This window comes from Pantherophis guttatus, chromosome 1 (assembly GCF_059756535.1).
Source record: "Pantherophis guttatus breed Tessera chromosome 1, ASM5975653v1, whole genome shotgun sequence".
NCBI classification, from domain to species: Eukaryota; Metazoa; Chordata; class Lepidosauria; order Squamata; family Colubridae; genus Pantherophis; species Pantherophis guttatus.
This window is the reverse complement of record NC_142063.1, coordinates 16,524,445-16,544,732: the sequence shown is the minus strand read 5'-3', so window position 1 is coordinate 16,544,732 and position 20,288 is coordinate 16,524,445. Positions and strand designations below refer to the sequence as shown.

The following is a 20,288-nucleotide window of genomic DNA, read 5'->3' as shown; positions in this document are numbered from 1 at the left end:
AGGGAGGGAGGACAGATTCTATAGCAATTAAAGAATTGGCTTTCAGTATTTATATATCTACCTATTAATTGCTCTCTAATTTCTTCTCTGTACGTGTCTGTGTCTATGTCTATGATAGGTTTGCCTAGCTATTTACTTCTCTATGGTTGTCTACCTCTCATGCTCCTTTCCTTTCCTTTCCTTTCCTTTCCTTTCCTTTCCTTTCCTTTCCTTTCCTTTCCTTTCCTTTCCTTTCCTTTCCCCTTTCCTTTTTCTCTTTTCTTTTCCTCTCCTCTACATCTTTCCTTCCTTCCTTCCTTCCTTCCTTCCTTCCTTCCTTCCTTCCTTCCTTCCTTCCTTCCTTCCTTCCTCTCCCTTTTCCTCCCTTTCTCTCACTCCCATGAACAATGTATTCCCCTCAGTCCAGAATACTTAGTCAGTTTCAGCACATGCTTTTTGTTTAAAATTCAGAAAGATTCTGGTCAAGACTCTGTCTGTCTACAAGACAAAACAGCCCGACTTTTTTTTGGCAGGATTACTGGATGGGTCTTTTGTTAAGAGAAGCCCATGTCAGAGCACAGCGAGGAGGGCTTTTTCTACAGAAGGATCGTGACTCTGAAATGCCTTCCAAATGTGTCAAGATATCAAAGCTGTGCCTTTTTATACACCAGCATGAAAAGCATCTGTGCGCGTTAATCATTGGCTTTTCCTACGTTCCAGCAAGCAAAAATTTGTCTTTATCCTTTTCATTTAGGGATTTATACTTTATTATTTCATACCGTTTGTGGCACCTGATCCCTGTATACTATTTTGAGCGCCCACTGGAATGAGGGATGAAGCATTAATGGCCATAAATATATCACTTTTTCCAGGGGCCGTAAGAATGCAAAAAAATATAGCCAGATTAATAAAAACAAAATAAAACAATAATCATTCCATCTGGTTCTTTTTCCAAAATGCCCACAACAGGGCATGGTTGTCTGCCCAAGTTCCTGAACGGGATGACTCAAAATATTTGGACATTCACACTGTCAGTGTTTATTTAAAACAACAACAACAACAGAAATCTCCCCAAGGACACTATTAACAGGATCAAGAGAACTCAAAAGATTTGCAGAGAGATAAATCTCTTAGGATGGTCAAACTGCCTTCTAGGTTTGTACAGATAAAACCTCAATTTAAAACCATTCATTTAGTGGCCATTCAAAGTTACAACGGCATTGAAAAAAGTGACATGACCGTTTTCCCACACTTACGACTGTTACAGCATCTCTGTGGGCCACATGATCAAAATTCAGATGCTTGGCAACTGACTCGAATTTATGACGGTTGTTCCTGGGGTCATGTCAGTGGTGGGTTGCTACAGGTTCTCCCCAGTTCTTGCGAACTGGTAGTGGAAATTTTGAGTCGTTCGGAGAACTGGTAAATACCACCTCTGCCTGGCTCCGCCCCCAATCAATTCGCTGCCTCCCGAGTCCCAGCTGATTGGCTTGAAGGAAAAAGATCAGGGCTCACTTGACAAAGAAGAGAGAAAAAAAAACAAGACACCGTAGCTTTAAATTGAGAAGCCAAGAAGCCTCCCAACTGATTGGCTAGAACCGATCCACTCCTTGTAAACCGCTCGGTGGTGGTAGATTGGCAATTGAGGCTAAGCTGCCTGAAAGCGGTTTCCGATGCTCTCGGTGGTGGCAGAGTGGCAAAAAACTGTTCAAACTCTTGCCGCGGCGCTTCAAAGGGCCGCCCTACAGCTGATCAGCGGTAGAAGGCAGTGTGCTGGTAGACTGGAATGCTCCAAAAACAAATGGGTGGACCGGTACGGCTATGCAAGCAGTTAAAAGGCTGGTAGACCAGTACCTCTGCTAAATCCTAAAGAATTGTTTGTCACATGACCATCAAACCACACCCACAAAATAAGCCACGCCCACAGAACCGGTAGTAAAAAAATTTAGAACCCACCCCTGGGTCATGTGGTTATCTTTTGAAACCTTCTGACAAAGATGGGGAAGCCAGGTTCACTTAACTGTGTTACTAATTTAACAATTGCAGTGGTTCACTTAACAACTGTGGCAGGGAACGTCGTAAAATGGAGCAAAACTCACAACCATGGTCTCACTTAGCAACAGAAATTTTTGGGCTCCATTGTGGTCGTAAGTCAAGGACTCCATGTAGAGGTGAAATTTGGCTGAATGGAAGGCTCCCTGGACCCTTTTCCAAGAATCCAATTTAAAGCCATCCATCTTGACGTGCGTGTGATAAACCTAATATTCTTATTGGGGTTATCAAGATATCAGCTCCAGGTTTTGATGGAAGGGAATCGAAAGCAAGAAAGCTGAAGAGAAGTACAAGTAGTTCTCAACTCACAACCTTAATGGAGCCCGCCCATTACAGTTATAAAGTCGTACAGGTCGTAAAACAGATCAGTCATGTAATCAGCTCAATTTCATCTGTTTTGCAGCGGTCGTTAAGCGAATGCCACGGTTTGCTACAACAGGGATTTGTTGAAAACTCGTAGGTATTTTCAACATGTAGATGTTCAGCAAAAACATCGTAAATCATGGTCATGTGAACATAGGATGCTGCAAATGGACGTAAATGCAGCTGAGGGCCATAATGCGGCCACATGACTGGGGGAGGACCATTGGTACTTTGGGTCCAGGTCATAAGTCCTCTTTCCAAGGTAGGTCATAATTTCGAATAGTTGCTAAGTGACTGATCCTAAGGGGAGGACTACATGTATACCAAAGCAGGTTAACTTTCCAGAATTCAGTTTTTTCTACCCTGATTTCTGGTCCTTTTCTCCCTCCCTTCCCCTGCCAGCTCTGGCAGCTGCCATCCCACAGCTCAGCGTTGTACCAGATGCTTATTCTTAATTTGAGCATCGGCAAACGATTCACCCAACCCTCTGTGCAGCCGTAAGTGTCAAAATTATGCACACTTGCAAAATAACTCTGTCTTCAGAGACTCCGCTCTCTCTCCTCCCTCTCTTAATTGGTGCTAACACTTTTCAGCCGAAAATTATGCCTGAGTGCATTACATCAGGTTGCAAACATGTGCTAATTGGCACCAATGGCTACTTAAAGCTCTTTCAGGAGACAGAGTTTTAAAGCCAGATTTTTGGAGCAGAGGGAAAGAGAGTTTTAAAAAATCCACACAAAATCAGCAGCCCAAAGGCAGAGTGGGTCTGAAATTGGAAGGCTAAGAGAATTCCATCTGATCCCTTAAACATAAACACAGAGATCTTCCTAATATATATATATATATATATCTCCCATAATATATATTATAGATGCTACTAATTACATTAATAGGATTAATAAGAGTGATTCTGGGTAGCTTGATATAGGAAATAGGACAGCAGAAACCTATTTTCTATATCAAGCTACTCAGAATCGCTCGCTAGTGAGATGGGCGGCATATAAATTTAATAAATAAATAGCAATAGCACTTAAGTCTTCTCTCAAAGGGGATTTTTCAAAAGGCAACTGGACCATCCTTCCTTGAGAAAGAAGACATTTCACTTCTCGTCCAAGAAGCTTCATTAGTTAGTTAGTTTCTTTCTTTCTTTCTTTCTTTCTTTCTTTCTTTCTTTCTTTCTTTCTTTCTTTCTTTCTTTCTTTCTTTCTTTCTTTCTTTCTTTCTTTCTTTCTTTCTTTCTTGGTTCAATTTATATGCCGCCCTTCTCCGGAGACTCAGGGCAGTTTACAATGCGTTAAGCAATAGCCTTCATACTTTTGTATATACCTGCTTAGTAGGGCTTTCACGCCCCCTAAGCGGTGTTCTTTTTTATACAAAGTCAGCTTATTGCCCCCACAATCCGGGTCCTCATTTTACCCACCTCGGAAGGATGGGAGGCTGAGTCAACCATGAGCCTGGTGAGATTTGAACTCGCAGTAATTGCAGGCAGCTGGCATCTAAGTGCTACTTAACAGTGCTTTAGTCCGCTGCTCCACCAAGGCTCCTCGGTGGAGCAGCGTTCATGGATGAGAAGTGAAACATCTTGCTCAAGGAAAAACATAGTCCAGTTGCCTTTTGAAAAAGCACCTTTGAGACAATCATGACATGGATGGATGACTGAGAATCTCCACAGACACGTAGATTTATATATCGCTTCACAGCTGTCTCTAAGTGGTTTACAGAGTGAGCATATTGCCCCCCCCCCGGCAACCATCTGGGTCTTCATTTTACCGACCTCGGAAGGATGGAAGGTGGAGTCAACCTTGAGCCAGTCAGGATCGAGCTTCTGACAGTGGGCAGAGTCAGCCTGCAATATTGCATTCTAACCACTGTGCCACCACAGCTTATGTTAAATCAGGGGTGTCAAACTCAATTTCATTGCGGGTCGCATCAGGGCTGTGGTTGACCTTGGGGGGCCGGGAGGGCACAGCCAACTGGGTGGGTGTGGCCAGCTTGATGCCACTCCCCAAACTGCTGACATGTTTCCTCTTTGCATTGGGTAGACCGGGCCGAAGCCACAGTGACCTAATGTTTCCTCTTCACATTGGGTAGACCGGGCCGAAGCAATGCGGGCTGGCCTCTTCCATTTTTTAGGATGGCCCCACAGAGACCCCTGAGCCTTGTGTTTGACATCCCCGTGTTAAATATTAAGGCTGCACAACTGATAGAGGAGATTGCTTGAAAATCTTCTCGACAACCTCGTGAGGTAGAGCAGGCGAGGGATAAGATTTGCACAGAGCTTCAGGGCCAAATGGGGATTTGAACCCAGCCAAATCAGGAAAGCAGTGATTATTTCAGAGAGGGCTCTGTGGGGTAAAACTCTGAACACGGCTATCCCAGATTGCGTCAGAGTTTTCTGCAACAGGGACTAATGTAAGCAATTCATTAGCATATGGAGAGTGAGTCAATTCTTCCACACCTACCCTGGCACTCCCCATGTGTTCTCTTAACTTTAGCAATTAATGTATATGAAAAATGTTATATAAAAAAGAAAATTCTGCTCCTTTTATTCCCTCTCTTTTTAAATTAGATTTGGTGGCCACGGGCAAAGAATGCTACAAAGAAGTAAACAAGCTGCCATTCCCTTATTATCTGGAGATGAGGTAAGACATAAAACTGAAATGCAGTGTTTGATCGAAATGCATACACGTAGTCCTCAACTTACGACCACAAGGGAGCCCCAAATTTGTCGTTAAGTGAGAAATTTGTTAAGCGAGTTCGCTCCATTTTGCAACTTTTCCTGTCACGTTTGTTAAGTGAATTACTGCAGTTCTTAAATTAGTAATGCAGTTATTTAAGTGAGTCTGGTTTCCTTCACTGACTTTGCTTGTCAGAAGGTTGCCAAAGGGGATCACATGACTCTAGGACACTGTGACCGTCATAAATGTGAGTCGGTTGTCAAGCATCCGAATGTAAATCACGTGACCATGGGGATGCTGCAACGGTCATAAGTGTGAAAAATATATGTCACTTTTTTCAATGCTGTTGTAACTTTGAACGGTCACTAAATGAACTGTTGTAAGTTGAGGACTACCTGTACTTAACCAATATACTGTACCCCTTCTGTGGCTACAACCAGTATTATAGGTAATCCTTGACTTATAGCCCATTCATTTAGTGAGCATTTGAAGTTACAACGGCACTGGAAAAAAATGATTTATGACCAGTCCTCACACTTAAGACTGTTACAGGATACCCATAGCCACGTGATTGTGATTTGGGCACTTGGCATGCAGCTCACACTTACACTCGTTGCACTATCCTGAAATCATGTGACCACCATGACCACACTGAGTGCTTCAGTACCAGAGGCAAATTCCTCGTATGTCCAGTGTTGGGATTCAGCCGGTTCGCACCTATTCGGGAGAACCAGTTATTAACTTTCTAAGCAGTTCAGAGAACTGGTTGTTGGAAGAAATCTTATTTTGTTTTTTTTCCACTTTACAGGGCTAATCCTGTAAGGAAGGCAGGAAGGAAACATTCTGGTGATGTTTCTAGCCTAATCTTTATTGCCCTGCTTACAGAAACTGCCTCCCTGGTTAACCCTTGTTACATTGTAACAGCTAAGGCGAAGCGCCCATCAACGTAAGTGATGTTGAGTTGGCCACACCCACACGGTCACATGACCACCGAGTCACGCCTACCCAGCTGGTCATTAGGGCAGAGAACCGGTTGTTAAATTATTTGAATCCCACCACTGCGTATGTCTAATTGCACTCGGTGAAATAAAGTATTCAATTCCGTTCAAGTTCACCATTTGTGACCTCTCAACCGGCTTCTGACAGGCAAAGTCAATGGGGAAGCTAGCAGGGAAGGTCACAAGTTATGGTCCAGCAATGACCATGGCAAAAAAAAAGTTCATAAAATGAGGTTGGTTTACACGATACCTCACTTAACATCCACACTGCTTAATAATGAATGTTCTGATCCCAATTGGGGTTATAAGTCGAGGACTTCCTGTCGGGTACCAAGTCTAGCTATTGTAATACTGTCCCGCAATAATCCTGATTTGGTATCCCTTCACAGTACTGTGGGGATATGAACAGCAATAGCAATAGCACTCACTTATATACCGCTTCACAGTGCTTTACAGCTCTCTCTAAGCGGTTTACAGAGTCAGCATATTTCCCCCAACAATTTGGGTCCTCATTTTACCCACCTCGGAAGGATGGAAGGCTGAGTCAACCTTGAACTGGTGAGAATCGAACTCCTGGCACTAGGTAGTGACTCAGCCCGCAATACCGCATTCTAACTGCTGCGCCACCACAGCTCTGGAAATGGGATCTAAGCCCAGCCACTCCCATTAGAAAAGATCCTTCTTCTTAAGGTGCTTCCACAATTTACAGGCTCCCTACGCTCAATGGAAGAATGTTTCCAGCAGAAACCAAATTCCAAATCAACTTACTGTTTCCGTCAACTTCGTTGGACAGCGAGTAGCTTATATCTCCCTCAAGAGGAGAGGCAGGGCTTGGGACCATACCAGCTGAAGTCTCAATGGCATTGTCTACCATTTCGCGCCCTGCCAAGGCCAAGACGGTCAACGTAGTGGGTAGCATCGTGCTACCCTCTGGGTTCCCATCGACAGCCAGCTCGTCTTTCCACTGTTCCTGGAAGTACTGCCCGTTCAGTCCCGTGTAAAGGCTCTGATTCGATTCAGGGTTGCCAGCCAAAGCTGGTGTTGCCCCAGTGGCAGCGAGGTGGCCTTTTGGAGAAGTGGGGGAAGGAATTAGGAAAGGAATTGTTGGATCCTCCTTTCGGATTTGAACTTGAGATGGTTGTGGAGAAGCAGTATCCTGCGGGAATAAACCCTCCGTGTTTCCCTGCAACCAGGTCGGAGTGACCAGATGAGGAACTGCTTCTGGTGAGATGCCATCTTCAGCGTCTCCCTCCAAAGACATCTTGCCCAACATTGAAACCACACTCAGTGACTCTTCAGTGACGTTCACCTTATCAGCATCATCAACTACAGCGAAGAGTTTGCCGTCGTGAAGAACATCTACAGAGGGTTCTGTGGAAGCCCCTCGAACTTCTCCATTTAGAAAAGAGATGTTGGGTACCATGGACCTCTCTTCCACGCTTTCTCTTCCAACTGGGAAAGCCGTTACCATCTGGAGCTGCTCGTCTTCTTCCAGTAATGGCACTGCCACTTTGTGTAAGGGGCCGTAAAGATCCTTGGCTGATTCTTTGGAATCTGCTGACATGATCGCTTCCTCGTTTTCCCTGGGGAATAGCTCATTCTGGCTCAAATAGGACAGGTCAGAATCGTGCTCCACCAAGATGTTCTCCATTCCTGATTCGTGGCTTCCCTCTGAATATTGGTCCATGGGCTGATGGACAGTTTCTTCTACAAAGGGTGCCCAGTCTGGTATCTTGGCCAACTGATGCCCTGCAAAGGGATACAAAAGAGAATTGTGGATTCAGGAAAAACTCAACCCCTAAGGGAAAGCCTTTTCTGAACAGATGCTTTCCAAATTGACAGAAAAACTCTAGAAAAAGTGCAGAGAAGAGCCACAAAGGTGATTAGGGGACTGGAGGCTAAAACAACATATGAGGAACAGTTGCTGGAATTGGGCATGTCTAGTTTAATGAAAAGAAGGACTAGGGGTGACATAGAGTAGAGTAGAGTAGAGTAGAGTAGAGTAGAGTAGAGTAGAGTAGAGTAGAATAGAATAGAATAGAATAGAATAGAATAGAATAGAATAGAATAGAATAGAATAGAATAGAATAGAATAGAATAGAATAACAGAGTTGGAAGGGACCTTGGAGGTCTTCTAGTCCAACCCCCTGCTTAGGCAGGAAACCGTACACCACTTCAGACAAATGGTTATCCAACATCTTCTTAAAAACTTCCACTGTTGGAGCATTCACAACTTCTGCAGGCAAGTTGTTCCACTTATTAATTGTTCTAACTGTCAGGAAATTTTCTCCTTAGTTCTTTTTTTTTTTTCATTAAAAAGCCCACATTTGAAATTTAATTCTCTGAACCAAACCAAGCACAGATGTATCTGCACACAAACACACACACACACACACACACACACACACACACACAGAGCCCCACAACTGGCACATGGGGAGGTCTCTGCCGTTGCCTCCGCTCTGCCTGGCTGTCCTTAGTTCTAAGTTGCTTCTCTCCTTGATTAGTTTCCACCCATTGCTTCTTGTCCCGCCCTCAGGTGCTTTGGAGAATAGCTTGACTCCCTCTTCTTTGTGGCAGCCCCTGAGATATTGGAAGACTGCTATCATGTCTCCCCTCGTCCTTCTTTTCATTCAACTAGACCTACCCAGTTCCTGTAACCGTTCTTCATATGTTTTAGCCTCCAGACCCCAAATCATCTTTGTTCCAGTTGCCACAAAGAAGAGGGAGTCAAGCTATTCTCTAAAGCCCCTGAAGGCAGAACAAGAAGCAATGGGTGGAAACTAATCAAGGAGAGAACCAGCCTAGAACTGAGGAGAAATTCCTTGTCAGTGAGAACAATTAACCAGTAGAATGGCTTGTCTCCATAAATTGTGGGTGCTCCATCACCAGAGGTTTTCAAGAAGACATTGGACAACGATTTGTTTGAAATAGTGCAGTGTTTCCTGCTTGAGCAGGGGGTTGGACTAGAAGACCTCTAAGTTCCCTTCCAACTCTGTTATTCTGTTCCGTGTGCCGGACTTCAACTCCCAGAACCTTTGGTCATGGCCGCCCTGACTGAGGTATTCTGGGGATTGAAGACCAGCCCACCTGAGGTAGAGAATTGGCAAGGGCTGTTCTAGAAAAATTAAAAGAGAGAAAAGATAGATTAAAAAAACAAATCAGCCAGCGAGGCATGCAAAGATTGGATAGAAAGCATTTATATTCAAAATAGGAAAGGGGGAGAAGGGAGGGGAGAAACATTCACTCGTGCAGCTCAGACAGATGCGTCCAGGCAATGCCTCCGGCATACTAATAGGCATTCCCTGGAGCACAGAGTGTGGGTGTGCATGTGTGAGCATTAAGAGTGAGCACAGAGAAGGCTGGCGTGGAAATATAATTAACTTAGAAACGATCTTCATCATTATTCCAGTCTATCTTGGACAAGCTGTCCCAGGAATCTTGGTCCCTTATATGTCGAAAGCACAACTTTGAAGCTGAATCAGGACAGGTGGTCCTTGACTTATGATGGTCACCTAGCTACGGCTTCAACTTATGGCAGAGCTCCCCAGGGCTTCTTACAACCCAGATTCAACATTTTGAGCACTTGGCAACCAGCCTGCATTTATGGCGGTTTGCAGTGCCCCACGTTCATGTGACTGATTTACGTTTTTCGCCAGAAAATTGGCATTCTTGTTTCCGCTCCCCACCCCCCAAAAAAAGAGAGAAGAGAAAACTCATCATTTAGTGACCATTCAAAATTACAACAATACAAAAGAATAGTGAATTATGACCATTTTTCACAGTTTAGAAAAATGGTCATGTGATCAAAATTCAGGCACTTGGCAACTGACTCATATTTATGACTGTTTGCAGGTGCATCATATGATTCACCTGTTATGACTTTTTCTTCAAGCAAAGTCAATGGGGAAACCGGATTTACTTAACAACCGTGTTACTAATGTAACAACTGCAGTGATTCACTTAGCAACTGTGGCAAGAAAGGTCGTAAAATGGGGCAAAACTTTCTTAACAACTGTGTTGCCTAGTGACAGAAATTTTGGGCTCAACATTTCGGGACTATCTGTATAGCCCTTAAAGAGGTAGTCCTCAACCTTATGACCACAACTGAGCCCAAAATGTATGTTGTTAAGTGAGACATTTGTTAAGTGAGTTTTGCCCCATTTTACGACATTTCTTGCCCAAGTTGTTAAGTGAATCACTGCAGTTGATAAGTTAGTAACCAGGTTGTTATGTGAATTTGGTTTCCCCATTGACTTTGCTTATCAGAAGGTCGCAAAAGAGGGAATCACATGATCCTGGATCGCTGCAGCCGTCGTAAGTATGAACCAGTTGGCAAGCATCTGAATTTTGATCATATGACGATGAGGATGCTTCAAAGGTCGTAACTGTGAAAAATGATCGCAAGCCAATTTTTTTCAGTGCCATTGTAACTTCGAACGGTCACTAAATGAACTGTTGTAAGTCGAGGACTCCCTGTATTCTTCTCCCACCATTATTTTACCATCCTTTTGAACTCAAAGAGATGGGGAAGAGAATGGTTAAATGTACTCCAATAGGTGAACTCAGGGGTGGGCTTCAAAAATTTTAGCAAGAGGTTCTCTGCCCGGTTGCTGGGTGCGTGGCCCTGGTGGGCATGGCCTAGTCTGCCTCCTGCACCACGGCAGGGGAGTGTTTTTGCCCTCCCCAGGCTCCGGAGGCTTTTGTCAAGCCTCCGGGAGGGCGAAAACGGCCTTCCCAGGCTCCGGAGGCCCTCTGGAGGCCAGAAACGGGCCCGTTTCCAGCCTTCCCGAACTTCCACTAGGCCCGTTTTTCACTCTCCCTGAGCCTCCACGCCAGTGGTGGGTTGCCCCCGGTTCAGACGGTAGTAAAACCGCCAGGAGGCTCCGCCCACTGACCCGGACATCATCATAGGTGATCTGCGCATGCATGCGATGCAAAACGGTAGTAAAGGTAGGTAGAACCCACCCCTGCTCCGCGTGCATCCTGCACTTACCTGCATCCAAAACAGGCTGTGTGGGGACTCCTGGGAGGGGAGAGGTAGGGTGGGCGTGGCCAGCCAGGAATGGGATTTTGGGGTTCTCCGAACTGCACAGAATCTTAGCTAGAGGTTCTCCCGAACCATGGGTGAAATGCTCCCGATTCAGACTGGATCACCCGATCCGGTAGCGATGGTGGCGGGTGGTTCGGAGAACCAGTAGCAAAAATCCCTGCCTTCCCCATGCTCAGCTGAGCCGCACAATCATCAGACGCTTTTTTTTTTTTTTTTAAAGCCTCTGATGATCGTGCGGCTCAGCTGGGATTGTCAGAGCCCTTTAAAAGCATTTTTTAGAATGCTTTTTGTAGAAAAAATGCTTTTAAAAGTTAAAAAAAAAAAAGTTGGCCATGCCCACCCAGTCACATTACCCCCCCCAAGCCACCCCCACAGAACCGGTAGTAACAAATTTTACATATCACCACTGTCCCAAACCCCTGCTCCAGCAGCCCACCCCTTTGTGAACTCCACAATGCCTCGGTTTGTATGACATATTAAGCAGGCGTGTTAAACAACCCCATCTGGACCAACATGCTAAGCTTGATGAGTTTCAACCGAGCCTGCTGGTTAGTTTATGCTTCAATGTATACATGAGCCGAGAAAATGAGAATGCAGTAACTAACTTAAACATATTCAGTGAGCACAGTTGGGGATAGAAAACAGTCCAAAGTGGATGACACACTTCAATGGGTCTTTATCGGGAGGATTAGCATATTGGGGTTCTGCGGGGGGTTGATTTAGCTTCAAACAGACCCTGGGATGCTGCAATCGTCATAAATACATGCATGTTTTTTTTTTACCAAGAATCCAAAATTATCATGTGGCCTTAGGGATGCTGCGATGTTGTAAATGCAAGAGCCGGTTATAAGTCACTTTTTTCAGGGCCATTGGAACTTAGAATGGTCACAAAATAAATAGTTGTTAGTCAAGAACTATCTGTATTATTTCTATGGCTGTGGGCTTTTTGCAGAACACAGAATAACAGAGTTGGAAGGGACCTTAGAGGTCTTCTAGTCCAACCCTCTTCTCAAGCAAGAAACCCTATACCGTTTCAAGCAAACGAGTATCCAATCTCTTTTTAAAAACCTCCAGTGATGGAGCACACACAACGTCTGGAGGCATGTTGTTCCACTGGTTAATTGTTCTGTCAGGAAATTTCTCCTTAGTTCTAGGTTGCTTCTCTCCTTGATTAGCTTCCACCCATTGCTTCTTGTCCTGCCCTCAGGTGCTTTGGAGAATAGCTTGACTCCCTCTTCTTTGTGGCAGCCCCTGAGATACTGGAACACTGCTGTCATGTCTCCCCTAGTCCTTCTTTTCATTAAACTAGACATACCCAGTTCCTGCAACCGTTCTTCATATGTTTTAGCCTCCAGTCCCCTAATCATCTTTGATACACATGATAAGAGTTGCCACAAAGAAGAGTGTTAATGGTTGCCACAAAGAAGAGGGAGTCAAGCTATTCTCCAAAGCACCTGAAGGCAGAACAAGAAGGAATGGGTGGAAACTAATCAAGGAGAGAAGCAACTTAGAACTAAGGAGAAATTTCCTGAGTTAGAACAACTAATAAGTGGAACAACTTGCCTGCAGAAGTTGTGAATGCTCCAACACTGGAAGTTTTTAGGAAGATGTTGGATAACCATTTGTCTGAAGTGGTGTAGGGTTTCCTGCCTGGGCAGGGGGTTGGACTAGAAGACCTCCAAGGTCCCTTCCAACTCTTCTATTCTATTCTATTCTATTCTATTCTATTCTATTCTATTCTATTCTATTCTATTCTATTCTATTCTATTCTATTCTATTCTATTCTATTCTAGACATACCCAATTCCAGCAAGTGTTCTTCATATATTTTAGCTTCCAGTCTCCTAATCAATTTTGGGGTGTTTTGATTCTTATTTTAATTTTTATGGAGCTGCAATTGAAGGCCTATTCTCTTAAAAAACACTCCTAAAACAGAAGGCTAGGAGAGGGGAGGCACCCCATTTTCTCTGGGTGAAACCCACATTCTGCTTCCCCCAGCCAACTCCTCTTCCCTCTCCGCCTCTCTGATTGAGAAGGCAGGATTTAAGGGGCAATTATTGCAAAAGCTCTGAGCTGCAAGCTGGTCGGGGGTCCCAGGGACTCAATTTTCCTTTTGTCAGCCAAAGCGGCTAACGTACTCCCTGGCCAGGCGGGCTGATTTATGAAGGGGCTGCTGGAAAGAGGACAGAGACATGGCAGGCCGCCTCTTTCAAGTCCTTTAAATAAAACAAAATGCCTGCCCTTGTTTACTACTGGTATCTCAGGCTGGGCTATAAATCCCGGCATGTCCCTTTTCTCCTCCCTGGTTGTTATCCCAAGAAATTGTTTAAGGGGTGGGGGGGTAGATGCCATGCAGCTGCAAATAAGCAATTCACAACTTCCGGGGAAAGTCTTCTGCTCCCCAGAAAGGCACTGGGGAAGCAGCACAAAAACTCCAGCTAATTAAGGAAGATGGGTGAGCAGCAGGAAATCCCAAACTGAAATAGTAGCAGTTGTGCAGACCCCACAAAGAAGAAACAACCGATGTAAGCGGATTTCATCCCTGGATGTTTTGAAGATCGGAGGCCAGGGGCGTTTGCGGCTGCAAGCCACACCAGCGCCACATGTTCATTACGGCATTGTCATGCAAATACAGGTTGTTCTCGACTTACCATCATGAATAGAATAGAATAGAATAGAATAGAATAGAATAGAATAGAATAGAATAGAATAGAATAGAATAGAATAGAATAGAATAACAGAGTTGGAAGGGACCTTGGAGGTCTTCTAGTCCAACCCCCTGCTTAGGCAGGAAACCCTGCACCACTTCAGACAAATGGTTATCCAACATCTTCTTAAAAACTTCCAGTGTTGGAGCATTCACAGCTTCTGGAGGCAAGTTGTTCCACTGATTAATTGTTCTAACTGTCAGGAAATTTCTCCTAAGTTCTAAGTTGCTTCTCTCCTTGATTAGTTTCCACCCGTTGCTTCTTGTTCTGCCCTCAGGTGCTTTGGAGAATAGCTTGACTCCCTCTTCTTTGTGGCAGCCCCTGAGATATTGGAACACTGCTATCATGTCTCCCCTAGTCCTTCTTTTCATTCAACTAGACATACCCAGTTCCTGCAACCGTTCTTCATATGTTTTAGCCTCCAGTCCCCTAATCATCTTTGATACACATGATAACAGTGTTCCAGCTGCCACAAAGAAGAGGGTTAATGGTTGCATAATGGCATCGTCATGCAGATACCACCATAACATACATGCAGGGGTTGGATTCAGCTGCTTCGGGTGAACCGGTAGCTCCGACAATCAGCTGGGAGCGAACCGGTTCGCTTCAACGATCAGGTGGGCCCACCCGCCCGCCCTTCCCCTGCGCTTTACTGACCTATATCCTCCCAGCTGATTTGTGTGGCAGAGCGGATTGCCGCGCCTCAACTGTGTTACTCGCGAAGCGCGCTATCACTGAACCGATTGTTAAACTGGTAGGATTCCACCACTGCATAGATGCCTCCTGACATCTGATGCAGGTAGAGAAGTTGGGACATTTACATGATGACATCCCTACACGTGTCATCATTGTCTCTCCCCCATGCATGTCTCTGCTGTAGACACAGCCTGCAGATGACCAGAGACAAAGCAGTCCCTAATTCTGCTTTGGGGCGAGAATACAGGAAATCCTTGTTTACAGTCATTTGTTTGAAGTTACAATGGCACTGAAAAAAGTGACTTACGACTGGTCCTCGTACTTACAACCGTTGCAGCATCCCCATGGTCACGTAATCAAAATTCAGGTTGGATGGCAACTGGCATCTACAGGGAGTCCTCGATTACGACCACAAGGGAGCCCAAAATTTATGTTGTTAAATGAGATGTTGGTTGTGTGTTTTGCCCCATTTTACGATCTTTCTTGCCACCATTGTTAAGTGAATCACCGCAGTTTATAAGTTAGTCACTCCGTTGTTAAGTGAATCTGGTTTCCTCCTTGGCTTTGCTTGTCAGAAGGTCACAAAAGGGGGATCACATGACCTTGAGACACAGCAACGGTCATAAATGTGAACCTAGCATCTGAATTTTGATCATGTGACCATGGGGATGCTGCCAAGGTTGTAAGTGGGAAAACCAGTCATAAGTTATTTTTTCCATACGGTTGTGACTTTGAACGGTCACTAAATGAACTGTTGTAAGTCAAGGACTAGCTGTATTTATAATGGTTGCAGTGTCCCGGGGATGCACGATCAACATCTGCGATCTTCCCAGTCAGCTTCCGACAAGCCAAGTCAATGGGGGAAGCTGGATTTGCTTAATGATTGCGTGATTCACTTAACACAGTGATTTGCTTAACACCTCCAGCGAAAATCAGACATGACTCGCTCACTGATGGGTTTGTTTTCCTATGTTGTGCCGTCCTATGTTTGTGAAGTGGTTGTTTTGTTTCTCCAAAGTACAGATCTGCACAAGCCTCACTGCACTGTTCTGCATAGATCACATTGCTCAGTTTGTGTCTGGGTGCTTTATCCTTGGGGTGGACAACCTTCTGCCTTTGTGTTTTCTTGAGTTTGAAGTTTGTCTGTATGCTGTGTGGGTTGAAAATCCTCCTGAGCTTTTTTAGATAGTCCTGTAACGTATGGAATGACAACTTTTTGCTTCGATTATTGCTCTCTTCTTTGTTATGGAGTCCAATTGCATTTTGAAAAAGCACCTTTGGGACAACCATGACCTGGATGACTGAGAATGTTCATAGACATTTAGACTGGTTGCCACTTATTTTCCAAATACAATTCAATATATTGGCTTCCCTCTTCAAAGTGCTCACTAATTTTAAAGCCTAAGTACCTTAGCAACCTCTCCAGACACTAAGATTGAAAATAGAACCCCTGGATATAAATTGTTTCAACTTCTACCCTCAAAATGATGTTATAGAGCGTTGCACACCAGAACAACTAGACACAAGGGCATTTTTTCTCGCATGCCATCACTCTGCTAAACAACTAATTCTCACAACACTGTCGAACTATTTACTAAGACTGTATTACTATTATTATTCTCATCATTCCTATTACCTATCTCCTTTCTACTTACGACGATAACCTTGTTGCTTGTATCTTTCCAGTTTATACTGTTTTATTTAGTTTCCTAGTACGATTTTGATTGCTTATTTAGTATCCTATGACTATCACTAAGTGTTGTATCTTAAGATTCATGATGAATGTATTTTTATGTACACTGAGAGCTTATGCACCGAAGACAAATTCCTTGTGTGTCCAATCACACTTGGCCAATAAAGAATTCTCTTCTATTCTGTCTATTTTACAAGCTCTGTTTGTCAGCAAGCAGGAGAAAGCTTCATCCTGAATTGTTTCTAAACTTGAAAATCTGTTTTCATTGCATTCAAATAAGTCAAATCCATATCATTTGGACACCTTCTGGACCAAATCTTATTCTTAAAGAAGGTTTTGAGCTTCGTCTTCTACTTTTCTCGATTTATTGGTTGATTAATTGGATTTACATCCCTCTTTCCCCCAGCAGGTCTATGGAACTCTGTAGGATTCTGCCTTCCAATTATATATCCATAAAAAAAAAGAAAAGAAAGAAACTTCAGAGGTAGGCTGGGCTGAGAAACACTGACTGGCATTAGATCATTCTTTTCTATTTTGTGCGCCGTCTCTTTGCTTCTATTTGTGTCACTGCAACTTTGATGGTTTTGCCAAGCTGGAAAGCAGGGTATAAATTAAATCAATCCATCAATAATAGGGATGCTTTTGAGAGATGCTGACAGAGAATTGCTCACATTAACAATGCTCTTTTTCCCAGAGACTTGAAAGCCCAGGCACCAACAGGCCAATTGTGCTTTTTTGCAATGCAGACACAGGGACCAGAGAGGGGCCATTTAGGCTGGCTTTTGCGGAGAAAATAATTGCAACCATTACTCAGGGTGAAAACCAGCTTCTTAGATAAAAAGTTCCTAGTTCACGGTTGTGAATAATAGAGGGTAGCTGAAAACAATTTCTGCCTTCAGACTGGAGAAATCTCTTAGCCTACGCTGACCTCATGGATTTTGATTGCATTCGCCGTTTCTTCAGAAACTTATGGACTAGAATCTTTGCACTTAAGGTGGGGGGGGGGATGTCTGTGGCTCAGGAAAGAGAATCTCTGCCTGCAGATCTTCACTAGTTCAAATGAAGATACCTCCCGTTGAAAGAATTAGTTATAGCACGTAATGTTCAGCAGGTGAGCAGGGCTGGCCAGTATTTGGATAGGAGAGAGCTGGGAAGCCCATATATAGAGTATCCTGGAAAATTGATAAACCTTCTAGAGATAGCTAGATAGGTAGGTAGATAGATATGATAGATGGATGGCTAAAGATAGATATGATGGATGGATGGATGGATGGAAGGATGGATAGAAATAATATTTATTTATTTGATTGTTTGTTTGTTTATTGATTGATCGAATTTATATTGCCACCTATTCACCGATGGCGACTCAAGGCAGCTTACAGAATAAAAACCACATTTAAAACAATAAAAACTAACAAAAAGAATCAAATAAATTAATATAGTACAATATAACAAGATCACCCCACACCCTGGCAACAGCAGATCACATGAGCCATTTAATGGGCTCCATCCTGCTCTGTGTTCCCCAGGCCCGCTGGCAGAACCAGGTCTTCAGCGCCTTCTGGAAGAGTGATAGACTAGGGGCCATTCTAATCTCTGGGGGAATGGTGTTCCAGAGAGAGGGAGCCACCATGGAGAAGGCCCTTCCTCTGGGTCCTACCAGGTGTATCTCCTTCGGGGCCTGCAACATTCCCTGCCTCTCCGCTCTGATGGGTCAGGTAGATGTGACCGGCAAGAGACGGTCCCTCAGATAACTTGGTCTCAAGTCATGAAGGGATTTAAAGGTGACAACCAGCACCTTGAATTGCACCCGGAAGCAAATTGGCAACCAATGCAGCTCCCACAGGAGAGGTGATACATTTGCACACCATATAATAGATGATATATAGATTGTAGACGAGATAGATAGATGACAGAGAGAGAGATGATAGATAGATAGATAGATAGATAGATAGATAGATAGATAGATAGATAGACAGACATATGACAGAGAGAGATGATAGATAGATAGATAGATAGATAGATAGATAGATAGATAGATAGATAGATAGATAGATAGATATGATAGATAGTTATGACAGATGGATGGATGGATAGAGATAGATAGACAGACAGATAATAGATGACAGATAGATGGTAGATGATAGAGATAGATAGATAGATAGATAGATAGATAGATAGATAGATAGATAGATAGATAGACAGACAGACAGACAGATGGAGATAATAGATGATCGATGATAGATAGACAGACAGAGATGGCAGAGAGAGAGAGACAGACAGAAAGAGAGATGATAGAGATAGATAGATGGGTGGGTGGATGGATAGGTAGGTAGGTAGGTAGGTAGGTAGGTAGATAGATAGATAGATAGATAGATAGATAGATAGATAGATAGATAGATAGATAGATAACACATATTCTGGAAGTATCTATAAAATCTGTGCAGCCCCTCTGTGCTTTTAAACTCTTTTTAAAAAGGAGATTGCATCCTGCTCAGGACATTTCAAGCAAGCAGACTCCAAATCAAGTAGAAGAAACAAAAATTGAGATGTAATTTTTAAAAAACCACCAAATCCTACAAACCTTTGTAGCAGTAAGCATCGAATTTGGATGCCGGATCCGGGAAGCCAGTCCGGTTTGAGAATTGGTAGGTTGTCCTTACACCAGGTTCATCTCCGCCACATTTCTTCCGTGGGGTTCGGATTGGATAGCGCACACTTCCATCAGCCAGCCACCCTGGGTCACACTGGTCCAGCCCTTCCTGCCAGGCGAGGTATAACTGCCCCGTAGTTGCTAGATGAGCCCCTCGACTCAGGCAATGTTTCTGGGCCATCTGAAATGTCAGCCGACCGGGGCTGGTTGCATAAAACACTTTTCCTGAAATCACGGGAAAAACATCACTCTGTTAAACAAATAATTCCCTCAACACTGTCAAACTAGTTACTAAGTCTGCGTTACTATTAATCTTCTCATCGTTCCTATCACCCATCTCCTCCCACTTGTGACTGCATGACTGTAATTTGTTGCTATATCCTTACGATTTATATTGATTGTTTCCTAGTATGATTTGATTGCTTATTTGTACCCCATGACTATAATTGAGTGTTGAACCTTATGATTCTTGACTAATGCATCTTCTCTTTTTATGTACACTGACAGCGTACCAGCGCACCAAAGACAAATTCCTTGTGTATCCAATCACACTTGGCCAATAGAGTATTCTAATCTAATCAATTGTGGTCGTAAATCGAGGACTTCCTGTAAAGCAAGTTCAACTTGTTGCCGGACAGAAAAAAGTATTTTTTTCAAGTACTTTTCAAAGAGGTTCCCTCGGCTCTGGTTGTTTAGGTTAAATCTGTCTTTATTCTTGGTCTGTTCAGCTTCAAAGAGGCATCTGGGTGTTAAGGGATGGGGAAAAAACTTCATTACTTAAGGAACAAAGCCCAGTGAAGATAAGTTGCCCAGCCTTCTTCTCTCCAGAAACAGACGAGAGAAAAGTAGCTAAGCGGCAGGCTGATTTATCAAAGCAATCCTGTCTTTCTGAACTTCCCCTCAAGGCTCTCGGGAGACAGAACAACAGTTTTGATGGCCTCCTCTTTCATTTCATGAGGAACATTTTCCGCCCAAATTGGCCGCGTCTGTTCCTTTGGATGGAAGAAGCAAGAGAGGTCGATGCAACAACAATCCTTCAGGATTCACTGTTGGTCAACGTGTGGGTTTGCGTGTCAGTGTCACCTGTTTTCAAACAAAGCTCGAGCACCATTTATCAGCCCGCCACAGACATTTTGGGGATTGTAAATTTGCCTGCTGGCATCTCAGGATCCCGAACAATAGTGAGAAGATCCAATTTCAGGTTTGAAAACGTGATTGATCGGTGGTAAATAAAGAAAGGCTCAATGGCAAATCAATCCACTAATGTTGCATTAAATAGGGAGAACAAATGATAATTGCCAGGGAAGTGGATTAAGGACATCTTGCACTGAGTTTGAATTTTTTTCTTTTTTTTTACAGCTTTTCTTTTCAAATGTGTTCCTGAATCCTGTTATCATTATATTTCACGAACAGCTT

At 43.7% G+C, this 20,288-nt stretch overlaps 1 protein-coding gene across 2 annotated transcripts in view; it reads right to left on the bottom strand.

The window, feature by feature from the left end:
* NCAN (neurocan) overlaps positions 1-20,288 on the bottom strand; it is a 151,073-nt gene that overhangs the window by 36,322 nt on the left and 94,463 nt on the right. For both annotated transcript variants that reach the window (XM_034442546.3, XM_034442545.3), the window contains exons 6-7: positions 18,804-19,097; positions 6,839-7,819 (exon numbers count right to left, since the gene is read on the bottom strand). In XM_034442546.3, coding sequence (XP_034298437.2) covers positions 6,839-7,819; positions 18,804-19,097 — 1,275 coding nt within the window. The remainder of the gene's footprint in view (positions 1-6,838; positions 7,820-18,803; positions 19,098-20,288) is intronic.